Here is a 16,501-nt window from a genome sequence, read left to right on the forward strand (position 1 = left end):
AGTATTTGTGCCAAATTTGGTTCAGATCCAGGGTTGTTTGGGTTCAGAGTGCTCTCCAAATATAGGTGAACTAGATCTCCCCTAACTCACTTTAAATTCCTCCCAAACTGCTCCAGTATTTTTTGTTGGTCATGGGAGTTCTGTATGCCAAGTTTGGTCCAGATCTGTCATTCATGGGGGTCTCGGCTGTGGAAGTCAGAGCTGAATTGGTCGAAGGTACTGCAAATACCATAATCTGTTGTCCATACTCCCCCAAACATATTGTTTTTGTGATTAATCACTATACATTAATTATGTTCGATTTATGACAATGAAATTTATGACATCCTGCATAACAGATATTTACATGGCAATTCATAGCAGTAGCAAAATTACAATTATGAAATAGCAACAAAAATATTTTTATGGTTGGGGGTCACCACAACATGAGGAACTGTATTTAGGGGTCACGGCATTAGAAAGGTTGAGAACCACTGGGTTAGTAGGTACATTGGAGTTTGGTAGCCACCCACTTGACTAGAAATAACGTAACTCCTGTTGGACAACCCTTCAGACATTGACAAAATATACATATAATAAGTCTTGCTGGATTAGATCAAATGATTATCTAGTTCAGCATTCTATTCAAACAATGGCCATGGCCAACTAATTTCCAATGGAAGGTTCATAACCAAAGTAAGTTATGTCAGTTTTGCAGAAAATGAAATGAAAAGGCAAACTGTTGCTGGTAATGGAGAGGCTATGATTTCATCAAAACTAAATGTGGGCCAAATGTTGCATTTTCAACTTCCTTTTAAAGCCATTCAAGTTTGCAATCCTTCTCTATTTTCTGTAATGGTACACCCCATTGTTGATTTCTGTGTTGTGTGAAACAGTCCCCTTTATCTGTTCTGAATCATTCGTTGGATAAATCCAGCACCTAGCATTCGCCTCCATGTACTTTCTCAGTGACATTTTATATATTATAGGTCCTCCACTTTCATGGAACTTAGAGGCACAGTACTTTTGTGAAAGTGGTGAAACCATGAATAATTAGGTAAAATTTAAAGGTTTTCCCCTGACATGTCCAGTCATGTCTGACTCTGAGGTGTGGTGTTCATCTCCATTTCTAAACCGAAGAGCCGGCATTGTCCATAGACACCTCCAAGGTCATGTGGCCAGCATGACTGCGTGGAGCGCCCTTACCTTCCTGCCGGAGCGGTACCTATTGATCTAATCACATTTGCATGTTTTCTAACTGCTAGGTTATTGTGTTTTCAACTTGCAATATCAAAATACTACTATTGTCCATAAAAGTAGCATAGCAATGTTTGCTCAAAAGCATTGTGTTCAAAAAGAAAAATCACAGGATCCTTAGTACCTCTGTGCAACCCAGAAGCTTCACACCATAAATTGTTCAGCTCCCAATGTACGTTATGACACAAACACATATGCACTCAAAACAGTGGCTCTAAATAAACTTCCCTAAATTAAAATAAGTAACTGAGAACAGTAGTCTATGCGCAATAAACAGGGGTGCACAAATTATATTTTTTCTATTACTGGCTATGGTAGTCAACCAGCTACAGAAAACATCCGTCTCCCTAGGTCCAAAATGTTGGCTTAATATTCATACCATGTAGTATCAAAATGTCCCTAGTGGTGCAGCGGGTTAAACTGCTGAACTTGCTGACTGAAAGGTTGGTGGTTTGAATTCGGGGAGCAGGGTGAGCTCCCGTTGTTAGACCCAGCTTCTGACAACTTAGCAGTTCAAACAAATGCAAATGTGAGTAGATCAATAGGTATCACTTCTGTGGGAAAGTAACAGCACTCCATGCAATCATGCTGGCCACATGACCTTGGAGGTGTCTATGGACAACGCCGACTCTTTGGCTTAGAAATGGAGAAGAGCACCACCCCCCAGAGTTGGACATGGCTAGAGTTCATGTCAGGGGAAACCTTTATTTATTTATTTATTTATTTATTTATTTACAGTATTTATATTCCACTCTTCTCACACCGCAGGGGACTCAGGGTGGATTACAATGTACACATATATGGCAAACATTCAATGCCAAAGACACACAACAGATATAGACAAACAATCAGAGGCTATTTAACTTTTTCTGGCCACCAGGGGAGCTGTCACTTTCATCGTCCATCTGCGACACTGATGAAGTACTTCCGCATTCCCCGCATGCTTTTTGCTGGAGTGCTTTGCTGGAGTCTTTTTTATGGCCTCGTAATATTTTGTTAAATTAGCCTCCCCACACATAGGTGGTACCTAATTTTCCTACTTGACAGATGCAACTGTCTTTCGGGTTGCAAAGGTCAACAACAAGCTACACAATTGGTCGGAAGCTCACTCCGACCCAGGCTGGCTTCGAACTCATGACCTTGTGGTCAGAAGTGCTCTTAATGCAGCTGACACTCAGACAGCTGCGCCACAGTCCTGGTGCTACCTGTACCCCAGATCCAGCAACAACATGGAAGTACTAAATCTGCCACAAACACTTAAGTACAGCTTAGTCCTGTATAACTATCAGCATTCAATGAAGACTGAGTATCCCATATCCAGAAACCTGAATCCCAAAATGCTCCAAAATTGTCCACAGAGGTGGCTGAGATAGTGACCCCTTTGCTTTCTAATGATTCAGTGTAGACAAATCTGATTTCATGCACAATTTGTGCATAAAATTACCTTCAAGAATATATATATAAGGTGTATATGACACACACATGAATCTCATGTTTAGATGTGGGTCCCATCTCCAAGATATCCCATTATGCATATGCAAAATAGGGCGGGTGGTGATCCAAAATCCAAAACACTTCTGGTTCCAATCATTTCGAATAAGGGACACTCAACTTGCATGGTAAAAATACACCAATGCAATGTGATTTCAGATGCGAAGTCAGCCAGGAGTAGCTTAGATACAATCAGCAAAGGGAAGAAGTAAAGTACATTGTTCTTACAAGCCATTTAAACACTCTGTGTTTCTCATCATTGCCTAGGATCACAGTGCAAACCGTACAAATCCTCCACAGTGAGCACACGTTGAAACGAAAGCACCTCTTGTATTAACAGCTTCCTAGCAGGTCGAAAGAGAGTCTCGTCTTCTAGGAAACCGTATTTAACAGATGCCCCATGTCTTCCTTCATCATCATGACAAAAAGTACATTTGGAAGCTGTTTTCAAAATGCTATAGTCAGTTTCCCTTGCAGAACAAACTAATTTTGAAGCAACTCGCACCTGATAGGGTCCAGAAACCTGCCAATCAACCATTGTCAACACAGATATTTTCCTAAGTGGCCACACCAAAATGCACATGGCATACAGTACATAATGCAAATAGAAAGGATCAAATCACTTTCTAAACAAATGCAACTTTCAGTCCTACTATACAACAACGCCTCAGTATATTTAACACAACCTAAAGCTCAAGGGTGAAAATATAACAATACACTTCTCAATTGTGCTGGGGGTTGGGTAAGAAACACTGCTGGGGAGGGGTCGTGAGGGGAAGTCAGAGGGATCGCAAAAGACCATCAGAAAACACAGTATTTTCTGTTGGTCATGGGGGTTCTATGTTGGAAACTGGCCCAATTTTATCACTGGTGGGGCTCAGAATGCTATTTGTTGTAGGTGAACTATAAATCCTACCAACTACAACTCCCAAATCTCAAGGTTTATTTTTTCCAAACACCACCAGTGTTCGCATTTGGGCATATTGAGTTTTCGTGCCAAGTTTGGTCCAGATCTATCATTGTTTGGGTGCACAGTGCTCTCTGGATGTAGGTGAACTACAACTCCAAAACTCAAGGTCAATGCCCACCAAACCCTTCCAATATTTTCTGTTGATTGTGGGAGCTCTATATGCCAAGTTTGGTTCAATTCAATCGCTGGTGGGGTTCAGAATGCTACTTGATTGTAGGTAAACTATAAATCCCAGCAACTACAACTCCCAAATGTCAAGGTCTATTTTCCTAAAATGCCACCAGTGTTCGCATTTGGGCATATTGAATTTTTGTGACAGGTTTGGTCCAGATCTATCATTGTTTGGGTCCACAGTGCTCTCTGGATGTAGGTGAACCACAACTCCGAAACGCAAGGACAATGCCCACCAAACCCTTTCAGTATTTTCTGTTGGTCATGGGAGTTCTGTTTACCAAGTTTGGTTCAATTCCATCGTTGGTGGAGTTCAGAATGGTCTTTGATTGTAGGTGAACTATAAATCCAAAATGACAAAATTAATCCACCTCCAACCCCACCAGTAATCAAATTTGCGTGTATCGGGTATTTGTGCCAAATTTGGTCCAGTGAATGAAAATACATCCTGGATATCAGATATTTACATTACGATTCATAAGAGTAGAAAAATTACAGTTATGAAGTAGCAATGAAAATAATTTCATGATTGGGAGCAGGGGCGGCTCAACCCATTATGCAAAGTAAGCATTTGCAGTATAGTTGATTTTGCCCAGGGGTACTCTTGAGGCACTTTTGGTGGGAAATAGACCTTGACCTATGCAAGTTGTAGTTACTGGGATGTATAGTTCACCTACAATCAAAGAGCATTCTGAACTTCACCAATGATGGAACTGAACCAAATATGGCACACAGAACTCCCACGACAAACAGAAAATATATATCAGTGATTAGTTGTGGGGGGGGGGGCAAAATACTGTTTGTTTACCGTTGAAAATTACCTACCTCCTCTGGTTGGGAGTCACCACAACATGAGGAACTGTATTTATAGGGTCGTGGCATTAGGAAGATAGAGAAACGGTTCTGGCCCAGACTACCTGTCCAAATGTATCTCCTGGTATGAACCATCACGAAACTTAAGAGCATCTGGAGAAGCCCTGCTCTCAACCCTACCGACATCACAAACACGATTGGTGGAGACGAGGGACAGGGCCTTCTCATCAGTGGCCCCTTGCCTGTGGAACGCTCTCCCCAGAGACATCACAGTGGCCACCTCCTTCCTGTCTTTTAGAAGAAAAATCAAGACCTGGCTTTGGGACCAAGCATTTTATTAGGGAGCAGCAAGTAAAAGAAGATGTTAACATTTATGGCAATGATTTGACCCAGTCTGGATTTTAGACTCTGATTTTAATAGGCGTGTGTTAATCAATTGTTTTAAAATTTTTACTATTTTAATGTATTGTTGATTGTTTTATTATGACACCATATGGTGTTTGTGAGGCTACCCTGAGTCCCCCCTCAGGGATGAGAAAGGTAGGGTATCAATATAGGAAATAAATAAATAAAACAAAACAAAACACTGTGCTAGAGCCTCTCCTTCCCCCTTCTTCTGCTCCTTTTCCACTCTCTTCATACTATAAACAGAGCAGCATGCTTATACTCCTGGTGTTGTATTTCCCTGGAGCATGCGCAAGCAGGCATTCTCCAGGAGTGGTTCGATATCACTTGGCAAAAGAGATCAGTAGATTTTGGCTACAATGGGACACAGCAAACACCAGATCAGCTTTCTTCAAACACAACCACGATGCCCGGCCCAGCATATTCGAAATGAGCACCTCCTTTTCAAGGAGAGTTTGATAGCGTGAAAACACAACAAACAAGCCCTGAGAATAGAAACACCTCCTTCGCGATCCTCCGTTGGCTTCTCAACTTTCCAAACTTTATTATTATTATTACTAGCCGTCCCCTGCCACGTGTTGCTGTGGCCCAGTCTATGTATATGTGTGCTTGTGTATATATGTGGCTTTGCGCATATGTTGTAATGCATTTTTTTTGGGGGGGGGGTGCTTTTTAAGTCTCTTCTGCTGTGTTTTTCAGTGTTTTTATGAGTGATGGTCACTCGTTGGCCTGATAGGTGTTTTGTATCCAAATTTGATGTCAATTCATCCAGTGGTTTTTGAGTTACGTTAATCCCACAAATGAACATTACATTTTTATTTATATAGACTAGCCGTCCCCTGCCATGCGTTGCTGTGGCCCAGACTGATGATCTGAAAAATAAAGTAATGAGAAAGTGTTGGTTTCTAATGTATGTAATTTCTTTCTGCTTGTGGGTAAAAAGTATTTCTTGCTGTTTTTCTGTCAGTTTTGATGTGGAGAGTGTCTGGTTTATCCACCCTGGAACATGCAACATATAACTGTCCTTCTTTAGGGGTCCCTTTCAAATCTATTATACTATATCTGTGTGAGAGAAAATCATATCTATCTATATCTATGGCTGGATGGCTCTTTGTCAGGAGGGTTTTGATTATGTTTTCTTGTCCTTGTGAAGGGAGTTGGATGGACTTAAGTATTTTCTGTTGGTCATGTAGGTTCGTTGTGGAAGTTTGCCCCAATTCTATCATTCATGGGGTTCAGCATACTCTTTGATTGTAGGTGAACTATAAATCCCAGTAACTACAACTCCCAAATGTCAAGATCTATTTCTCCTAAACTCCATCTGTGTTCATATTTGGGCATATGGAATATTCGTGCCAAGTTTGGTCCAGATCCATCATTGTCCAGTGCTCTCTGGATGTAGGTGAACTACAACTCCCAAACTCCAGGTCAATGCCCACCAAACCCTTTTAGTGTCTTCTGTTGGTCATGCGAGTTCCGTGTGCCAAGATTGGTTCAATTCAATCATTGGTGGAGTTCAGAATGCTCTTTGATTGTAGTGAACTATAAATCTCAGCAACTACAACTCCCAAATGACAAACTCAATTTGTTGAGTGATGGACATACATTGGGTTGTTAGGTATCTTGTGTCCAAATTTGGTGTCAATTCGTCCAGTGGTTTTTGAGTTATGTTAATCCCACAAACGAACACAACATTTTTATTTATATAGATTATTAGGGAATCCAATCGCTGGCTAATTCTATGGATCGCATCCTTTATGCATCAGCATTGTAGGCAGTGTCTCACCAAGAGGCCCCATCGGCTGGGCAAACAGAGCATAGGCAGGGCCGAGGGGAGGGAGCTGGCTGTGAAAGGGATCTTTATATCCATATATGAAGGGCCTGGTGCTAATAACCCAGTGTGCTGTTGACACAGCCGAATGCAAACAGCCCAAGTCCCTTTCAGAATAGCATGAGTCACGGCTGTCCCTCCGAAGTTTGCATTTCCCTGTTCTTTCCTGGCTGTTTGGAGGAAAACGAGCCAGGGCTGAAACACACACATCCATACATGTGAATGTCCTTCCCTTCTTGCAAGCTACATGCACCCTGCTATCTTACAACAGGGTACAACATTGTACAACATTGGTGGCTCATCCAAAGCTCTGTTTTCTTTGTGTTGGTCGAAATGGATGCACATAACTAGTTCCCATCTTTGAACTGGTGCATTTACTTGGAAGCAAATCCAGCCGATTCCAAGAAAACTTCCATATAAGCATGCTTCATTCACTTCGAAGCGTTAGTTACTGTCTTTAGAGAAATGTGGTGGAATTTGGGGAAGGATTTGGATGCGGAGAGGCAGATAACAGAGAGGAGAGACACCAGAAATACATAATCCCTGAATGCGTTCTCTTATAACATAATAATCTCAATACACACAAACACCAAGACCAAAAACACACTTGTTTCTCAATTGAAACAAGCCAGCGACAAAAAGGAGACATCAGTGGCATCTTTGGGATTGCGAATTCCCCAAATAGTTCAGCAAATCTGTCCATTGTTCCAGGTTTTTTCAAGAAAAGATAGAGAACGGCGTCTTTACAAACTGCACATGCCTCTCTTTGTTGTTATTGTTGTTGTCTGGGATACACACCATGCACACACTTTCCCTTCATCAGCAATTCCCCCCACAACCAATGAAAGAGAGATGATTCTGCAAGTAGCACATTTTTGGGGAGGCGCGGGTGTGTGTTTACAAAAGAAACTGTGAAATAATAAAGGGACATTATCCTCGCAAAGAGATGGAGAGAGCGAGAGAAAGAGAGGAGTAAATATCAGAGATGGGAAGGAAAGCAAAAGAAAATAGGAGGGAGGCTTGGGAACTGTACTGAGGGGACTTAGGAAAGTTTAGATTAAGAAAAGAAACAACTGTCCTATGCGTAAAGCCACCCCGAAGTTGGAAGGACCAAGTCCTGTGCCGCTTGGACCACAGATCATCCCCAGCGATGGAACAACGAAAGAAAGAGCATCCACCGAGATACACAAAGGGGATGGAGGGATAAAAGGAGATTTAGAAGAAGAGAAGGAGAAGAAGGCAGAGAAAAAAGGAGAAGGAAGAGGAGGAGGAGAAGGAGGAGGAGGAGAAGAAAAAGAAGGAGATGGAGGAGAAGAAGTAGGAGGAGGAGAAGAAGTAGGAGAAGGAGAAGAAGTAGAAGAAGGAAGAGCAGGAGGAGCAGGAGAAGAAGAAGGAGGAGGAGGAGGAGGAGGAGGAGGAGGAAAAGAAAGAAGAGAAGAAGGAGGAAGAGAAGGAGGAGGAGGAGAAGAAGGAGCAGGAGAAGAAGGGGGTTGGCAGGGGGTTGGACTGGATGGGCCATGAGGTCTCTTCCAACTCTTTGATTCTATGATTCTATGACTGATTCTATGAAAAAGAAGGAGGAGACGGAGGAGAAGAAGGAGAGGAAGGAGAAGAAGTACAAGAAGGAGGAGCAGGAGAAGAAGGAGAAGAAAAGAAGGAGCAGGAGGAGGAGAAGGAGGAGAAAGAGAAGCAGGAGAAGAAGGAGAAGAAGGAGAAGGAGGAGGAGCAGGAGAAGAAGGAGAAGAAAAGAAGGAGGAGAAGGAGCAGGAGAAGGAGAAGGAGGAGAAAGAGAAGCAGGAAAAGAAGGAGAAGAATAAGAAGGTGGAGGAGGAGGAGAAGAAGGAGAATAAAAGGAGAAGGAGGGGGAAAAGAAGGAGGAGAAGGAGAGGGAGAAGGAGGAGGAGGAAAAGAAGGTGGCCAAACTCACCTTGTTGTAGTTGTAATAACCCAAACACTGGGCAAAGTCCAGGTTGGAAGGGTCTCCGGGTAGAGAGCTCCCCGACGAAGGTGGGTAAAACCTTACATCCATGTTGGAAGAAAGGATTGGGAGCTTTGGAGGAAAAGGATGGGATGGAGGAGGAGAGGAGGAGGATGAAGATGAAGGAGAGGAGGAGGAGGAGGAGGAGGAGGAGGGAGAGAGGGAGGGGGGCGATGAAGTTTTGGAGAGTCTTCCCAGTAAGATCCACCTTGATTTTCCCCAGCGATGGAAGGCTCAAGTTGTGCGCCTGGCTGAGAAAGGGAAGGAGACGAGGCTTCCTGGAGGACCAAGGAGGAGGGAGGGGGAGAAAGAAGGGATGAGGATGATGAGAGGGAGGGAAGGAGGGAAGGAGAAAGGGAGGGAGGGAGGGCGAGAGCGGCAGGTGAGAGGGAGGGACAGGTGAGGCGAGGCTCAGAGCGCAGCCGGCCGGCGACGCGAGGGAAAGCAAGCCTTCTTTTCTCTCCTTCTTTCTTTCTTTCTTTCTCTTTCTTTCTCTCTCTCTTTCTCTTTTGAATGCCTCCAGGACCAGCTGCACCGCACAAAGAAGCCACGCGCGGAGGAGAAAGGAGAAAGGAGGAGGAGGAGGAGGAGGAGGAGGAGGAAGGGAAGAAGCAGCAGCTCCAGCTCTCCCAAGCCCCCCACCGCCCTCCTCCGGAGAAAGGGACGGCCGCGGGGGCGCGCGCTCGTGCACGAGATCTCTCTCTTTCCCTCTCTCTCTCTTTCCAGGACCCCAACCCAGCCTGTCCTCCCCTCTGGTGGAAGTCTGTGGAGGACAGGAAGAAAGCAAAGAAGGAGGGAAGGAAGGAAGGAAAGAAGGGAGAGAGGAAGGAAGGAAGGGCAACAGTAGCTCCTCAACTCCTTGAGAGAAGAAGGCTCAATGCCCCTCAAGGGAGGTCTTTGGGGGGCGTTTTGGTGCCTCTGAGAGGGGAAGACGAGAAGGAGGAGAAGGGAGAAAAAGTCTCTCTCTCCCTTTCTCATTCTTTCTTTCTGTTTTTCTCCCTTGGGAGAAGAGGGCTCAGTACCCCTCAAGGGAAGTATCAGGGGGGCATTTGGTACCTCTGAAGGGGGCAACAGGGGAAGACTTGAGGGGGAGGAGGAGGGAGAAAGAGTCTCTCTCTTTCTCTCTACCTCTCTCATTCTTTCTTTCTGTTTGTCTTTCTCTCTCTTGGGAGAAGAAGGCTTAGTGCCCCTCAAGGGAAGTATCAGGGGGGCATTTGGTGCCTCTGAGGGGGGAACAGGGGAAGACTTGAGAGGGAGGAGAAGAGAGAAAGAATCTATTCTCTCTCTCTCTCTCTCTCTCTCTCTCTCTCTCTCTCTCTCTCATTCTTTCTGTTTTTCTTCCTTGGGAGAAGAGGGCTCAGTACCCCTCAAGGGAAGTATTAGGGGGCATTTGGCACCTCTGAAGGGGGGAACAGGGGAAGACTTGAGGGGGAGGAGAAGGGAAAAAGAGTTTCTCTCTTTCTCTCTACCTCTCTCATTCTTTCTGTTTGTCTTGCTCTCTCTTGGGAGAAGAAGGCTTAGTGCCCCTCAAGGGAAGTATCAGGGGGGCATTTGGTACCTCTGAAGGGGGGAACAGGGGAAGACTTGAGGGGGAGGGGGAGGAGGGAGAAAGAGTCTCTCTCTTTCTCTTTACCTCTCTCTTTCTTTCTTTCTGCTTGTCTTTCTCTCTTTGGGGAGAAGAAGGCTTAGTGCAGTGGTTCTCGACCTTCCTAATGCCACGACTCCTTAATATGCTTAATCCTGTTATGGTGACCCCCAACCATAAAATTAGTTTCATTGCTACTTCATCACTGTAATTTTGCTACTGTTATGAATAGTAATGTAAATATCTGATATGCAGGATGTATTTTCATACACTGGACAAATTTGGCACAAATACCCAATACACCCAAATTTGATTATTATTATTATTATTATTACTTTATTTGTACCCCGCTAGCATCTCCTGAAGGACTCGATGCGGCTTACATAGGCCAAGGCCTCAAAACACAACACAACAAAACAACATCTAAAGCAAATTAAAACAGTTAAGCAGTATAAACAATAAGCAATAACAATACATCAAGATACTATAAAAACTGGGCCGGGCCAGAGTAATGGGTGGGATTGGGGGAGGGTATTCATTTTGTTCTGTGGGAGTTGTAGTTGCTGGGATTTATAGTTCATCTACAATCAAAGAGCATTCTGAACTCCACCAATGATGGAATTGAATCAAACTTAGCACACAGAACTCCCATGACCAACAGAAAATACTGAAAGGGTTTGATGGGCACTGATCTTGAGTTTTGGGAGTTGTAGTTTACCTACATCCAGAGAGCACTGTAGACTCAAACAATGATGGATCTGGAGCACTCAAGGGCCAGGGCGTCCCAGTTCTCAGTGTCTATGCCAGAGTTTTTAAGGTTGGCTTTGAGCCCATCTTTAAATCTCTTTTCCTGCCCACCAACATTCCATTTTCTGTTCTTGAGTTCGGAATAGAGCAACTGCTTTGGAAGACGGTGGTCGCAGGCCCGTAGCCAGGATTTCGATTCGGGTGGTGGGGGGGCTGAGTTTGTTTTGGGGGGGGGCTGTGTCCGAGTGAAAGAGTGTCTACCCTAGCAAGTCTTTTGTATCGTTACTCCAATACCCCCATGCATATGGCATATATTGAGTAGGGTGATCAGATCATGAAATGAATAAACATAACAGCTTAAATAATGCACCAGTAAGGCCTTTTCGCGAACCACCATGAGAATTTCGGGGGGGGGGGCTGAAGCCTCCCAAGCCCCCCCCCTCCCCGGCTACATGCCTGGGTGGTCGGGCATTCAGACAACGTGGCCAGCCCAGTGGAGTTGATGGTGGGGGACCATCGCTTCAACGCTGGTGGTCTTTGCTTCTTCCAGCATACTGACGTTTGCAGGATTTTTCGGAGGAAACACTGATGGAATCGTTGTAGTAGTTGCATGTGACATCTGTAGATAGTCCATGTCCCGCAGGCATATAGCAGGATTGGGAGGACAATAAACAAACACCTTGGTATCCCTACAAATGTCCCGGTCCTCAAACACTCTGTGCTTCATTTGGAAAAATGCTGCACTCGCAGAGCTCAGGTGGGATGATATGACAGTTCTCTCTGCAGTACAGACAACTATCCAGCATATCTGTGAACTATAGTAATCCCCTTGTAACTGTAGAACCCATGTTCACCATCTTTCCTCATCTGGAGGGGAAATGGTCTCTATTACTATTATTATTATTATTATTATTATTATTATTATTATTATTATTTACAACATTTCTACCCTGCTCTTCTCAACCCTCGGGAAGGGGGGACGACTCAGAGTGGCAACAATTAAATGCCCCAAATATAACAAAACAATAAATAGAACAATAGATTAAAAACAATTAAATGTTATTATCACAGTCATGTAGTCATTTCCATTATTATCACAGTCATATTGTCCAGTTTGATGTCCAAAGTGCTATCATGCTTGCTGGCCAAAGGCCTGGTTCCAAAACCATGATTTCAATTTTTTCCTAAAGGAAAGGAGGGATGAAGCCGACCTGATCTCATTGCGGAGAAAATTCCACAGAGGGGGGATCACTACCGAGAAGGCCCTGTCCCTCATCCTCACCAGACTCATTTGTGAAGCTGGTGGGACTGAGAGCAGCCCCCCCCCCCCCCCGGTGGATCTTAAACTATGAGGTGGAACATAGAAGGGGATACTTTCTAGAAATTCGCTACATCCTCCAGGCTATTCTATGACATGCTTCTCTCAGAAGTTACCATAACATTGCATTGGATGACCTAGCAAATTCTCCATCACAACTGTATGGTACGCTGGAACCAGAAAGAAGCTATTGCCATCTGATCCTATCTGCATTTTTAGATAACTGCAATCCAGCTGGGAACATCTTCCCTGTAACTCAAAAAATATTCAGAGGGATCAGTTATCTATTCAGCTATGAGTCATGATGTATGTGAATGTATCAAATGGTCGAGAGATATGTCAGATGTCCTGATGGTGGTAGAACGAGCAAGTGTTAAATATTATAAAGGATTTGTACCGTAATGGAATTCCAGCTCATAAAACAAATTTGGAGCAGAAAACAGTATGAATCTTGCAGGTACATTGTCCAGGCAGAGAAATGTGACGGCAGATACAGCCGCATGTTCAATTATTCTTCATGATGCATGCTTCATGCCACAAAGGCTCAGAATGAGAAAGGCACGGCGAAGGCTGCGAGCACATTTGGACGGTGCCGAAACTGACGACAAAGAGGTAGGATCCAAAAAGGCAAGGCACACATGAGTTAGGAGGGAAATGTATGAAGTCTGAGAAGAAAGTGCTGAGCAAAGAAAAGGGAAATGGTGTCTCTTGGGCATAAAGTTGTGCCAGCTTCGGATTGTAATGGGTTCTTCTGTGGTTTTTGCCCTTTCTCAGGGAATATTCTTCCAGATGCAAACGATGTTGCTATTACTTGCTAGACCAAGAGCCAGTGAACAAGTAGACCAGGGGTCCTCAAACTACGGCCCAGGGGCCGGATACGGCCCTCCAAGGTCATTTACCCGGCCCTTACTCAGGATCAACATAAGTCTGAAATGACTTGAAAGCACACAACAACAACAACAACAACAATCCTATCTCATCAACCAAAAGCAGGCCCACATTTCCCATGAAAATACTAATAAGCTTATATTTGTTAAAATTGTTCTTCATTTTAATTATTGTATTCTTTTAAAGTGTTTTTGAACTATGAATAAAATATGTGCAGCGTGCATAGGAATTCGTTCTTTTTTCGTCTTTTTTTTTCAAATTATAATCTGGCCCTCCAACAATTTACGGGACTGTGACCTGGCCCTCTGTTTAAAAAGTTTGAGGACCCCTGAAGTAGACTATTTATTTATTTATTTATTTATTTATTATTGAGAGCATTTGTATCCCGTCCTTCTCAACCCCCAAAGAGGGACTCAGGGTGGCTTACAATTGGCAGTCATTAGATGCCGACAGAGAAACAGTTAAGGCACAACAATTAACATAAACAGGTCAACAGGAATAAAAATACATTAAAAAGCCATAAAAAGACAGTAAAAATATTGGCCCTGAAATTTTAATACAACCAAGTCTGAGTCTGCAAATCCAAATCATAGTCCTGAGTTCCAGTCCAAGGTCTCTAAATCAACAATTCTCACGAGTCATTACAGTTGTTGCTCAGCCAGCTGCCCAAATGCTCGGTCCCTAAGCCAAGACTTGGGTTTCTTCCTGAAGGAGAGGAGAGAAGGCATCACCATGATTTCACTGGGGAGTACATTCCACAGATGGGGGCCACCACCAAGAAGACCCTATCTCTATCCACCAATTGTGCTTGTGAGGGTGGTGGGATTGAGAGCAGGGCCTCCTTCGATGATTGTAAACTCCAAGGTGGGTCATAGAGCAGTGGTTCTCAATCTGTGGGTTCCCAGATGTTTTGGCCTTCAACTCCCAGAAATCCTAACATCTGGTAAACTGGCTAGGATTTCTGGGAGTTGTAGGCCAAAACACCTGTTACTGAGAAGAGGAGAGGAGACATAGTTTGCAGGAAAGAAACAGATGCAGATGACTAATGATTATGCAGACCATCTACTCATAAGGTGGTCAACCTAAAGGCATTGAATAACAAGAAACAGTTGCAGGACAGGAATAACCCTCTGACTTTAAAACACCACACGTTGAGTAGGGGAAAAAATCCTTTTATTGAAGATAAGTAAAAGCAGCAAAGTAAAAAAAGGCACTTTAAAGGAATAGGTAAGTCCAATTAGGCAAGAAGATAAGCAGGAACAAATTAGTCCAAGTTCAGCAAAGTCCAAAAACAAAGTCCACACTTCTCTAACAAAATCCAAAGAACCAGGAAACGTTGATCCAAGGCATGGGTATGCAATCACAAGGGACAAAAAGCCAAACCAAGAAACAAGAAATCCTTAAACATAAATCTTCCAACCACGGCTTCCATGAAACAAGGACAAGAACTGAGCAGGATTCTAAACGATGCTTCATCTGACTAGATTTTCCATGCTGGGAACTTTTAAGCCATTCCAAGCAATCAGGAACTGGTTTCACTTTCCTTGAGCGGCCCTTATCTTTTTCTGTCGGAACTTGCCAGAACGCCGAAGGCATTGCTCGACCTGTCTGTTTTGACTAATTTCTGCATGCTTATCTATCTGCTCATTAGTTTCTGCAGGTACCGAGTTGTTTTCAAGCCCCAAATCCTGGGAACTCTCTGGGAGCAATTCAGGGAGTGAACCATCATCCCTATACCCTGTAGGACAGTGGTTCTCAACCTTCCTAACGCCGCGACCCCTTGATACAGTTCCTCGTGTTGTGGTGACCCGCAACCATAAAATTATTTTTATTGTTACTTCATAAATGTAATTTTGCTACTGTTATGAATTGTAATGTAAATATCCGATATGCAGGATGTATTTTCATTCACTGGACTTAATTTGGCACGAATACCCAATATGCCCAAATTTGAATACTAATGGGGTTGGGGGGAGGGACTGGTTTTATCATTTGAGAGTTGTACTTGCTGGGATTTATAGTTCATCTACAATCAAAGAACATTCTGATCTCCACCAATGATGGAACTGAACCAATCTCGGCACACAGGACTCCCATGACCATCAGAAAACACTAGCAAGGTTTGGTGCGCATGGATCTTGAGTTTGGGAGTTGTAGTTCATCTACATCTGTGGACTCAAACAATGATGGATCAGGACCAAATTTGGCACAAATACTCAATATGCCCAAATGTGAACATATTGAGTGGAGTTTGGGGGAAATAGACCTTGACATTTGGGAGTTGTAGTTGTTGGGATTTATAGTTCACCTACAATCAAAGAGCATTCTGAACCCCATCAACAATAGAATTGGACGTAACTTTCCACACGTAACCCAGATGACCAAGAGAAAATACTGTGTTTTCTGATGGTCTTTGGCGACCCCTCGGACATCCTCTCGCAACCCCCCCCCCCCAGGGGTCCCGACCCCCAGGTTGAGAAACACTGCGTAGGAACATTCTCATGGAAAACTACACTTGGAACAGGTGTCTCTATGTCATTCTCTGCATCAATATCACTGACCAAACCATTGCCATCTTGAACCACATTTACATCATTCCCCACATCACAGGCTGAACTCCAACACAAACCATAGAAGAGATGGATGAATAAGCAGGTGGCTCTTCTGAAGAGAAGCTAGATTTCTTGTCAGTGGTTGAGTTTGGGCCTTGGCTAGTACCCAACCATGCCAGCTTTGGACACCAGCCTAAGTAACCTCTTTTATCAATCATTTCCTGCAAAGTTTTATTTCTGACGTTCAATTGGGTGCATTTGCCTTTATTTCCTTTCACAGCCATCTAACCCATTGTTATCTCTTAAGCTGGCATTCAATCACTGGATATAAGTCAATCTCTCAAATCTCAATTCTTCTTTGTAAAATGCTGTCAGTGAATGATTTCCACTGCTTTCCTTCCTTTAAAAGAAAGGCTGGAGAAGAAATTGCAGCTTCTCTGTCCCTTGTAATGTACTTTATTGATTCATACTGATGTCTGCCTCCCTCACTTTAGAAGAAAACATCCACCTCTTCTT

General features: G+C 43.6%; 1 protein-coding gene across 1 annotated transcript in view; it reads right to left on the reverse strand.

Moving 5' to 3' along the window:
- Positions 1-9,570, reverse strand: part of TOX3 (TOX high mobility group box family member 3) — a 158,788-nt gene extending 149,218 nt beyond the window's left edge. The window contains exon 1 of the mRNA XM_060788139.2: positions 8,845-9,570. Coding sequence (XP_060644122.2) covers positions 8,845-8,946 — 102 coding nt within the window. The 5' untranslated portion in view covers positions 8,947-9,570. The remainder of the gene's footprint in view (positions 1-8,844) is intronic.
- Positions 9,571-16,501: the final 6,931 nt, after the last annotated feature.

This window comes from Anolis sagrei, chromosome 8 (assembly GCF_037176765.1).
Source record: "Anolis sagrei isolate rAnoSag1 chromosome 8, rAnoSag1.mat, whole genome shotgun sequence".
NCBI classification, from domain to species: domain Eukaryota; kingdom Metazoa; phylum Chordata; class Lepidosauria; order Squamata; family Dactyloidae; genus Anolis; species Anolis sagrei.